The 12,081-nt window shown below is 38.1% G+C and overlaps 1 protein-coding gene across 1 annotated transcript; it reads right to left on the reverse strand.

Moving 5' to 3' along the window:
* Nucleotides 1-12,078, reverse strand: PSMA1 (proteasome 20S subunit alpha 1). Its single transcript, XM_045796543.2, has 10 exons — nucleotides 11,935-12,078; nucleotides 10,611-10,655; nucleotides 10,131-10,232; nucleotides 9,907-10,010; nucleotides 7,745-7,833; nucleotides 7,022-7,092; nucleotides 6,797-6,926; nucleotides 5,517-5,596; nucleotides 1,650-1,760; nucleotides 1-364 (listed from the first exon to the last, which is right to left on the reverse strand). Exons 1-10 carry the CDS (start codon nucleotides 11,935-11,937, stop codon nucleotides 308-310), a joined length of 792 nt encoding a protein of 263 aa, XP_045652499.1. The 5' UTR covers nucleotides 11,938-12,078; the 3' UTR covers nucleotides 1-307.
* Nucleotides 12,079-12,081: the final 3 nt, after the last annotated feature.

The following is a 12,081-nucleotide window of genomic DNA, read 5'->3' on the forward strand; positions in this document are numbered from 1 at the left end:
CACAGGCAGGTGAAACAATTTTATTTCACAGTTGTTTTTACAAGCACAAAGACAGTATGTTCTTCATATAAAAACATTAGTACAGATAACTATGCTTTCTAGAAAATTTTATAGACCCTCTCAAAGAAAAATTCACACCATTATATGGTTTCTGACAAGCTGCTTGGGAACAAGAAGCCTGGACTGATTCCTAAACAAGCCGCAATACCACCACGCATCTTTTGGTTCAAAGTATAGATTATGGTCATCAGTATGTGCTCCTGCATTCCTACAGATCTGATAATACACATACAGACTGGTTTGTAACTTAATGTTCCATCGGTTCATCCGCCTTTTCTGCAGGTTCATCAGCTGGTTGAGCAGGCTGTAAGGGGAAGAAAAAAGAAAACAGATTAAAAAAAAAAAATTCACTTGACCAATATATACTTCTTATCACAAATATTATAAAAGAATTTACAAGAAAAAGGGGTTAGGAGGTATTCTGGATACTCAATTTTAGTTCATTGTCCTGTTAAAATTTCTGAACAAAGGTGTTTTTTTAAACAGACATAATTTTATAGGTCTGAAAACCTAAGCATCATCGAACAATTCCAGCATTTTATCATACTTTGTCTCGTTCACGAATAAACCTCCTTTTTATTATCACTACTAGCCTTAGAATATAATCAGTACACTTCCGACATTCTTATCCTCTTTAGCACTAATAAACACAGAGAAAACATGATCAAACAAATCAGCTGTGTGGAACTCACGGCATTCTTCCCAACAGTGCTGGTTCTTATCAACAGTTTAAATAATGCAAATCCTACTCCTCTAAATAGTACCAACAATATCCTCTCCAAGTTGAAAAAAAAATTCACACTGTAGAAAATATTTCTCTCCAGGACACTTTATTTTCAATTACACAGCTATCAACTAAGTATCTATAAACAGCATCTGTGTATTCTAAATACCCAACAAAAAAGACCAGTATTTAATCTGAGACTTTCCAACACTTTCTGATCCTTTTCTCCGTATTTGTGAAGGGCCAACTTAGTTTCCAAAGGGTCCCTGATGAATTTTCTCTCAGTCCCCACTCCTATAGACTGTTGGCCGGCCTTATGATTTCCTTTCAACCAACAGAATGAGCAAAACTGATGCTGGGCCACTCCTGAGCCTCAGCCTTTAAGAATGTCTGGCAGCTTCCACTTCTGAGCTTTTGAACTTTTGCAAGCTCTGAGATTACATGGACAGTGGTCCAGCCATCTAGCAGAGGTCCCAGCCTTCTAGCTGTCCCTCTAGGATATACCTGGAGAGTATCAATAAAGAAGACTGGGAATAAAGCCATCTTGGATGTTCCAGTCCCACTGCTTCAACTGACTACAAGAGACCCTAAAATGAGACCAGCAAAAGAATGACTTAGCCATAGTCAATCCACAGAACTGCAAAAAATAGCAACAGATAACCAAATCATCAACGCTTGCTGTTTATGGAGATCACTGCCCCCACAGTATTTTAAATTATGCAGTTCTAAGTTTTCCTACTGCCATTTGAACTGTGAGCCTATCTCAATAATTAAAGACAAAAATGGTAGGTTTACTAAACAACTGTGGTAGGAACAGCAGTTAATGATAGAACTAAAGCCTCTGGTGTTATGATTAGTTACATACCTGCGCCTTTCTCTGTGGTCTTTCCTCAAGACCTTCCAGGAATGGAGATACATCATCATCATCATAAATCGTAAACTCCAAGTCTTTACCAACAATTCCAATGGAAACATTCTGGGGGGGATAAAAATTAAAAATCAAGAGAATTTATGTTGGAAAAATGCTTTTTTTTTTTTTTAAAGATTTTATTTATTTATTTGACAGAGAGAGAGACAGCCAGCGAGAAAGGGAACACAGGCAGGGGGAGTGGGAGAGGAAGAAGCAGGCTCCCAGCGGAGAAGCCTGATGTGGGGCTCGATCCCAGGACTCTGGGATCACGCCCTGAGCCAAAGGCAGACGCTTAACGACTGAGCCACCCAGGCGCCCCTGGAAAAATGCTTTTGATTAAATGTTGGGTGAAAAAAGGAGAATAAGTTTATATAGCACTTAATAAGAGTAAAAAAATACTTAAGTATAGCAAAAAAGGGAAGAAAACTAGCAGATTCTCGTAACTTGCAGATTTAAGATTCACTTTTGATAATCATCAATAATGCCAAAGGTCTATGCCACCTAGAAATTTGTAACTTGGCTCATAATGGAAATGTGCTGCAGACCAGTGTTATCGGAGCAAGCAACTTAGCTGGGAAGTAAGCCTAACTCCAAAGAAATAATCAGCTTTGTTCCTTGTGTAAGTTAAGACACGATGGTTCTTAACAAGGAAATAGAGTAAGTTTTGGGTTCTAAAATGTTGAATTTGGTGGGGTCTTGGAACTATTTTCTATACGTTAAAATTAAAGAGAAATTCTTAAAATGCTCAGTGAATGCTAACCAGTGTAAAAAAGCCTCCTGTAAGATTAAAATTTTAGTGAAAGTTTGAGGCATAAGAATATACAGGCCCTCTCTCAATGATTTCACTGAATCATTTTGTATGATTCAGTAAAAATATAAAATCAGAAAGCCAGATACTTGAGCAAACTCTTCGAAATTGTAAATGTCAACAGTAACTGTAAACCCAAATTTTAAAAGATAGTCATCTTGGAATGATGGCATTATGGGTACTTTATTTATTCTTTGGGGGGGAGGGAGGGTGGAAGGGAGAGAGAGAATCTTTTTTTTTTTTTTAAGATTTTATTTATTTATTCGACAGAGATAGAGACAGCCAGCGAGAGAGGGAACACAAGCAGGGGGAGTGGGAGAGGAAGAAGCAGGCTCATAGTGGAGGAGCCTGATGTGGGGCTCGATCCCATAACACCGGGATCACGCCCTGAGCCGAAGGCAGATGCTTAACCGCTGTGCCACCCAGGCGCCCCAGGGAGAGAAAGAATCTTAAGCAGGTCCCACGCTCAGCGTGGAGCTGGATGCAAGCTTGATCTCATCGTGACCTGAGCCAAAATCAAGAGTCAGATGCTTAACCAGCTGAGCCACCCAGGGGCCCCTATGCGTACTTTAAACAAATAAAAATAATTTAATGTACATTCCTGATTTTTTGGAAAAAAAATTATTTTTAGGATAAGAAAAATTACTTTTAAAAGATTACACAGGATATAAATTCTTCACATACATATTAAATAATAATTACCCAATCACTATAATAAAATGGATTTACAAAATGCTGACTTGATCTCACTTTAGTTAATAATCGTTAACCACAAGGAGGCCCACAGTGGTTCCTGCATTGTACTATACGGGTTCCTAGATCATCCAACTGCCTCTTCTCCTGGACATCTTTCTAGCATTTTCCATTCTCCTTGCTCCTTATTTCACTGAGAAAACAGAAGCAATTAGAAGAGAACGTTCACAAGCTCCCACAGTATCTGTTTCCTGTATCTATGTCCCTAGATCTCTCTCTTCTTGTTAGTGTGAATGAATGATCCATTTCCTCTCTAAGGTCTACCTTTCCACCTGTATACTGTTTAAAGACATTGGTCCAGCAGTTTTTCTCATATTTCTCCTACATAAATGTTTCCCTTTACACTGGATTATTTTTATAACCATGCACCAGACGTGCTGTAATTTCTCCCATCTTAAAAAACCAAAACAATGAAAAACCCTCACTACATTCTCTTCCAGTCAGCACCCCATTTCTCTGAACCTGCAAGAGAAAATCTCCAAAGAGCTGCCTCTAATTCCTCTTCGCCCATTCTCTCCTGATTCCATTGCTTTCAGGCTTTGGGCTCGCCATTCCAATGAAATTGTCAAGTCACCGGTGACGTCATTGCTAATCTAATGGTTAATTCTCATTCCACATATCATCCTCTCCTCCTTGAAATAGTTTCTCATTTGTTTTCAAGAATGTCTCACTTTCCAAGTTTTCCTCCTACCTTTCTGGTCATCTTTTTCAGTCCTTTTTTGCTGGTACTTACCTTCCAATCTCTAAAGGTTAGAGTGCCCCTTGCCCAGGCCTCAAACCTCTTGTAAAACTATTTGATTCCTTTAGTGGTTTCATCCAATCCAATCTCTAAATGCCATTTCTACATAAAGACTCCAAAATTTGTTAAGTCTAGCTAGACCATTCTCCACCAAACTCCAGGAGATACACATCTGATAGCTGCTTATTTTTTTTTTTTTAAGTAAGCTTTATGCCCAACATGGGGCATGAACTCATGACCCCTAGATCAAGAGCTGCATGCTCTACTGACTGAGCCAGCCACGTTCCCCAATATTTGCTTATTCTATATCATCAATGGACAGTAAGCATTTCAAGTTTTATAAGTCCTAAGCTAACTGCCTGATCTTTCTCCGCAACTCCTACCCCAAGACTTGTTCCTTCCACTGTCTTGACCACTTCAGTAAACCATAAATCTCTCCTTCCTCTAATCAAGCCCAAAATCTTGAAAACAACTTTTTTTTTTTGTTTCTACACCCTCACAACCAATTCACTAGCAGATGTTTTTAGCTCTAATTTTAAAACCTACCCAAAACTGAACCACTTATCCTCATCTCCAATCCCAAAGCTCTTTTACTTCACCACAATTTCTCATCTGTGTTACCCTAACAGTTTCAAAACTATTTTCACCCATGCTGCGTACTATAATCTATTTTCAGAATGGCGACCAGAATAACTCTTTTGAAACCTAAATCAAATTATGGTATTCTTCTTTTCAAACTCTAACAATCCACTCAGTAAAATCCAAAGTACCTGCAATGGTTTATACATGATTTCTCTTATCTGACTTTATTACTTCTCTTCCTTTTGATCATTGATCCAACATTCCTGGCCGCCTTGCCTCAAATACTAGGAATATTCTGGACTCAAGGCACTTATACTTGTATTCCTTAGAATGATCTTGCTCTAGACATCTGAATTGCTCACTCACTCACCTCCTTTAGATATTTTCCTCAAATTTCACTTTCTCAGTGAGGCCACCATTGACCACCCTATTTTAAATTTCCCTCACCACATCTCCTTCCTATACCCGGATGGTCCTTCTTTCTCCTCTTAACCTATTTTTTCTGTAGTATTTATCATTTTTTAATATATTATCTAATTTACTTAGGTATATTGTCTATCTCCCTGACTTGGATGTATGTTCCACGAAGGCCAAGATGTTTGCCGTGTTTACTGTATTCTCAATGTCTAGTGCCTACACACAGTAGATGCTCAATATATATTATTTGTTACCTGAGTTAATCACACAAAGATATTCCTACCTGCTGAAGAAACCGAAGGACATTTCACCTAAGACTCATTGTTTTATTCCAAAAAGAAATGTTTGAAAATCATTTCAAAATCAGATACTTCATGAACAGCTTAAAGAGAAAGAAAGAATGAACCAAGGCAACCATCTCCCAAATTAAAGAACTGTTAAGTATACACTCTGCTATTATATTTACGAAATAAATGACTGACCTGTAATGTTAAAATCTCAAATTGAAAAACATGATATCTACCTTTGTAGTTAGGTCCTGTTCTGCAGGAAGTGTCTCTCGTAAGGCACGCAGACCATGTTTAACCAGTTCATTCAAATTGCCTATATAATAAATTAACAGTTATTTCTTAATTCCATCTTCATGCTAGGCCGCTCTTATTTGTCAGGTCTATAGTCTGAAATTATGGTTTCAGTCACATACTAAATATATCACAATAAAAACAGCCCAAATTTTAATGTTTAGCCATATAATCTTCTAATAATAATAAATAACATCACTATTATTTTAATGAGAATACATTTTTGTTACTAAATTTGACCTTTTTTATGCTAAATTAAATGAGAATCCTGAATCACAAATGATACAGCACAAAGTTTTGTTCTGAATGTATTCTATAGAAGGTGTTTGCTTTTTATAAACAAAGTCTCCAACTCTTTCTATGTGGCCAGTATTAACCTGATACCAAAACTAGACAAAAATATCACAAGAAAATAAAACTACAGATCAATAACCCTTATGAATACAGACACAAAAAACCTCAACAAAATACATCCAGCAACATTTATGTTTATGTAAACATATATATATAATATATATATAACATATATATATATATTTAGTTTATATTATAAATCATGAGCAAGAAGGATTTATTCTAGGAATGCAAAGCTGGTTTAACATTCAAAAGTCATATAATGCAATATACCACAATAGAATGAAGGGGAAACACCACATGGTCACCTCAAGAGATGTCCAAAAAGCATGTGTTAAAGTCCAAGACCCTTGCATAAAGCAAAGCACTTGAAAACCTGTCCTATGATCACATCTTACATCAACATTTTACCTTTCTTTCCCATAGCTACATTAATTTTTTACTTGTTTACAGACTACTTAATGCAGAAATGTCTGTGTGGCTAAAAATAAGAACAGAATCACAGAAAACTAAAAGTTGGTAACAGAACTTACAAGTGATAACCAGTACAATGGTTCTCAACTCTGGCTGGGGCACACTTCAGACCAACTGAACCAAGACTCTTCAAAGTCGAGGACATTTGTATTTTCATATTTGTATTCTGACAAAGTTCTACTCATGATTGAAACCACTGTGATGGCTAAATGAGGTAATAACCAGTATGTATAACAGAAATAATAAACACTCCATGGGCTTATTTAAAAACAAAACAAAATAAAACAAAACAAAACAAAACAAAAAGCTTTCTGTAAGGCTGATAGTTTTCTTCATTTAGTATACTATTTATTCACAATATAAAGACTGGAGGGGACAAAAAAAAATCACTTACACTCCATAAACCCAGACATATGTCTCTCCAAATATGTACGAGCTGATTGAGAACGGGCTCCAATGGACATGGCTCTACAGTCAAAATAGTTGGCAGATGGACAGGTTTGGAAAATGTGAGGGCCCATATCCTACAAATAGAAAACACACACACACACATACACAAAACGTAATTTCTAGTCAGTTTTTAAAAAATCATTAAAATGTAATAATTCTATGAACTTACATCATAACCAGCAATAAGGAGTCCAACACCATATGGTCTCCGTCCATATCGCTGTGTTGGTATCTGGGTCTCTTAAACTAGTTAAAGAAACTGTTCTAACAAGGAAAAAGTACTATCTTTATTTTCAAATTAAACACAATTAACAAAGAGCTCTGTTTTTTTTTAGTGGCTGCATAATCCACCACAGCAAGAAGAAAATAAAAGAGCAATATTTCTTTGACCTAGTATTAAAAAATGTTAGGACTATCCACCAAACCCAAGAATGAGTGCTAGCAAAATGATCTCTTCTCACGTACAGAACCTCATCTGTTTTGGATATAAGGGGTCAAGAATTCTGAAGGACATCTAGAACCACCAATAAAAACTTTAAATCTTCTCTAAAAATGAGACTTGAATGGTTTTCCTCAAATTGGGCTTATCTAGGTCTGGAAAAGGGCTGACGAAACAGCAACCCAATTCCTTACTTAGAACACATTTTTCCACGGCAAAATGTCCCACAATTCTTCTAAATTTTAAACATTCTGTTATTGACGAGGAACTAACCTTAAAGTTTTCAAAATCTTACCTATGCTATCTATTATATTCCCAATAATTAACATAACACTTATCAAATCAATACTTATCAAATACTTATCAATACTTATCAATCAATACAAAAAGTACTTATCAATACTTATCAAAACTCTTAAGTTCACATCCATAAATGCTAACAAAAAAGGATACTGCTTCCAATTAGAGATACAAGACGAGACACAGGAAGAGGTCTGTCAAATACAAATCTGGAATCCAAACACTCCTGGCGCATAAAATTACTAAAAAAGAAACAAGGAAAATTAGTTATTTCACATCAGTTATTTCAATCTAAATAAAGTAGTTTCATTTCTTTTTGCTTTCTTCACATGGATTACATCCATATAAGGGAATCAGAAAGACATGCCACAAGGATGCATTTTTATACCAAACCCTTGGGCCATATGAGTTTTTTTTTTTTTAAAGATTAAAATATTCCTTAGCTCTAGATAAATTTGGTCTCTGAGCACTTTAGAGAACAGAGAAGGCTGAGCAAGAGAAAAAGAGCAAGCTCTCTTTTCTTACCCCTCCCAGTGTCAGCAAGGTTGTCTTAATTCAAGGTTTTGAACCAGCAAAAAGAGTAACTACTTGCTTTTTTTCTTGAAAGCTGACCGAAACCTCCCCAAGAGAGCAACTGCAAGAAATAGAACCTATACTAGGACATTGCTACATGTTCTTGCCAACGCTGCTTCTATCCGTAAGTAGCACTCTAGAGGAGACGCTGGACACTAGACTGCTCAGCCTCGCTGTTAAACCTGACAAGAGTCAAGCAAATGTAACCCTGGAGAAAAGGGAATTCATGCCTAACTACTAAAGACAAGAGGATAAACAACAAGAAATGGATATGCATCTTTCCTTCCATGTTGCTTTGTCCAGTTTATGTGTGTATGTCACATCTGAGAATCAAATGTTGACTGGGGGAACCACGCTATTTGTTCAGTACTTTGAAGTCCATTTCCCAAGGCTAGCTAAACTGCATTGCTCAACATGGCAGGTACTGGTTACACGTGACTATTCAGCACTTGAGAAGTGGCTAGTCTGAATTGAGAAGTACCGCAAGTGCAAAATACACGTGAAATTTCAAAGACTCAGTACAAAAAACAATGTAAAATATCTCATTAATAAGTTTTTATATTCATTACATGTTGACATGGCAGTATTTTGGATAGATTGGGTTAAATAAAATGTTTGACCATGCAACATATTTTACATTTTCAAAAGCTTTCAGAAACCAATAATGCTCTCACTGTATCGCCAACCTAAGAAAGCAGACAGCTTGCTGGGTAACTTGAAAACTTAAAACAGTAGCACTATTATTTGCTCTTAGTGTTCATATTCTTTCTTCCCTAATTAAATCACAGGCTTAAGAAATTAGTTTTGGCTAACTACCTTTAACCTCCTAACACAATCATATATTACCTGAAAGGCGCTGTGTTAAATGCTCTACATGTTAGGTTCTTAAACAATAACCTTGAAAAAGAAAATTAAAAGAACTGATGGTGTAAGCAACTAGTCTCATCTCACATACTAAGTGGTAAAGGTGAGAACGAAACTCAATTCTGCATGACTTCAAACCCCAGCTCTTCATTTATAGAACGCCTCTCAACTAGACATTATCTCCTCTGGACTCTCACAGAAATCTACCTGTTACTCTCTCCTTTCTACCTCGCATTACAGATATACTACTAAATTTTAAGTTCTTAAAAGACAAGATGCATATCTGACTCACCTTTGCGTACCCTGCAGTATCCAGCATTGAGCTTCACAAAAAATATATGTCTAATTAATACTGGCATATTAAAGAAAAAAGGGTAGTTCCCCCGATCCTTAGAAACCAGACAAAAATGTCAAGCTCTTCTTAGACATAACATTGTCTCGAACAATATATCCTGAGTTAACAAGTATCACATTATTTGGTGACTTCTCAAAAGCTTTAATCTTAACATGGTTAATTCTAGTAGTTACTATTACAGGGATCAAGAAATGGAGTACTGGGGCACCTGGGTGGCTCAGTTGGTTAAACCTCTGCCTTCGGCTAGGGTCATGATCTCGGGGTCCTGGGATCAAGCCCCGAATTGGGCTCCCTGCTCTGCCGGAAGCCTGCTTCTCCCTCTCCCTCTGCCTACTTGTGCAATAAGTAAGTAAAATCTTTGCAAAAAAAAAAAAAAAAGGAAAAGAAATGGAGTACTTAGTAACTGAGCACAAATCCACTAAGGTATCACAATCTGCATTTAGAAACTCTGCCAGACAACTTCCTAAAATATCTTAGCAGGATGAATCAAAATGTTTCTTTTGTTTTTCATGATCATACTCACCATAACAGTCTAGCATCAGCAGTAAGTCCCGCAATTGAGATACCAATATGGTTGTCAACATGGAGAATTTTTTTCTGATGAGCTGCAAGCTCTGACTGCGCTCTCTAAATATAGACATTATAAAACATAAAGACACATTTATAATTTCATTATTTACACAGTGAAACTTACATTTGTTAGTCCCATTTTCTACATGAGGAAGATTTATTTACTGCCTCACTCACCTTCAATGCAACCAACACTGCATGGGTTTTTGATTTTAGACCAACTGTGGCTGAACCTTGCTTGACAGCTTCCATTGCATACTCAATTTGATGAATTCTGCCCTAAAGAGAAAACAACACCACATCTTAGAGTCATCTTACAAGACCCTTTTATATATTTAAAATTGATCTAGTGTTCCCAAATCTCAGGTGAATATAGTTAAATCTGAAATGATTTTTCTTTCAATTAGGAAACTTACTTTAATGATAAATTTAGGTTCCAGGAATGTCTAAAATGATTATATTCCATTTTCTCACAGCCAACAATTTCATGAGTTTCTTTCTTTCTTTTCTTTTCTTTCTTTCTTTTTAAAGTAGGCTCCACACCCAAAGTGGGGTTCTAACTCACCACCCCAAGATCAAGAGCTGCATGCTCTACCAGTGAGCTAGCTAGGTGACCCTCTAAAGCCACTTCACAGATAAAGTATAAAACATTTTTACCTGAGGGCTCCAAACAGTGACATCATTGTCATACTGGTTGCGAAACTGAAAGTAAAAAACCGTATTAAGAACATTACAAATTCCAATTTTTAATAAGCCCTATCACTAAAAAATGTTCTCCCATCTGCTTCTATCATGCTGTTAATACAACCTCATTGGAAGATTACTCAGTTGCAAACAAATTCTAAATTTACCCTGAGTTAGAAGGAAGGAACAGATCTAGATGGGACCTAACTTCCCAACTTTCAATTCTACCACTGTCTGTAGCACTCCCTTTGGGTTCAATTACCGAAGTTCATAGTGTCAACTTTGCTTCCCTTCTCTGCTTATGCTCTTCCCTTATACTGGGCCCTAATAAAAAGAGTTAAAAGCACTTTTTCTTTAAACTAACTCAAACGTCTACGTCTTTAAGTCTTCCCCATCTTTTCTCCCAAAATTCCAACACATACTCCTATCAGTTCTTTATCTACACGTCCCTTTCTATTTTGTGATTAGGGACATGGCAGATTTATCTTTGAACCCTACTGCACTTAAAACAGTGCCTTGTACATATAAACACTCAAATTGAATGAATAAACACAAGAATGTTCTCAGGAAGTTACATGTTGACACAAATAGCTACAGCATCAGAACCATTACTGCTTTGATAAGGATATTAAAACAAGTCTACTAGCAGAATGTTGGGAGAATAATCTGGGGACGGGGGAAGAGTGAGAAAGTTGAGTGCTGGAATGGCAGATGAGGCTGGAAGCCATGAGCCTAGGTGGTAACCGTGATATCACCACTTCTCTCAGCCGCGGTTTATTCATCCATAAAACTAGGTGACTCGACAAAGTGATTGAAAAGAACCCTTTCTGATCAAGCTCTAGGGGAGACTGAAATCAGATGGACCCACAAGTAAAATGGACGCTATCCTGGAACCCAAACCCTGGAATCAAGTCTGCACTGGCAGTACAGTGAAGCCGCGAAGTCCAGTCCCTATTTCCTCCGCTCTCCCACACAGAGCACGAGGGGCCACTCTGGGCCGCTCGGAACTACTCCCCTGAAGGAACTGGAGGGGCGAACTCGGCAAGCTGACCGAGGAAGTAGTGCCGAGGCCCGGCAGAAAACGAAACGAACCCCGAGGAATGGCCGCAGCGACTACCCACCGCCCCTCTCCCGGCCAGGCCGGAGATGCTGAATCACTACCGGAACCCTCCCGTTGGCGGAGGCTCCCATACCCCATGGCCCCGGGCCGCTCTGAGGATGACAGGAGGGGCGGCTCGCCATCCCCCCGCGGGCTGACCTCAGCCCCAACCCTGCCCGCGCTCAGAATCCAACGCACCATGGTTCCGGCGCGGGTCTGGCTGCGGCCTCCTGCGAGGCGCGGATTCAGAAAGGTTGCCGAAACTACCGTTCGGCGATCTGCAGAGAAGCCTTCGGGATTTTGACGGAGGCGGCGCAGGGCAGGGCAGTCTATCCCAGAGATATC

Source organism: Ursus americanus, chromosome 24, assembly GCF_024610735.1.
Source record: "Ursus americanus isolate L20-20 chromosome 24, mUrsAme1.1.p, whole genome shotgun sequence".
Classification (NCBI taxonomy): Eukaryota; Metazoa; Chordata; class Mammalia; order Carnivora; family Ursidae; genus Ursus; species Ursus americanus.

Excerpts from the sequence above, each read along its gene's own strand:
- PSMA1 (XM_045796543.2), bottom strand. Across the intron at positions 10,011-10,130 it reads CAGTGTTGGTTGCATTGAAG|AGAGCGCAGTCAGAGCTTGC; the intron begins GTGAGTGAGGCA and ends GTCTATATTTAG. Across the intron at positions 1,761-5,516 it reads AACAGGACCTAACTACAAAG|AATGTTTCCATTGGAATTGT; the intron begins GTAGATATCATG and ends TATCCCCCCCAG.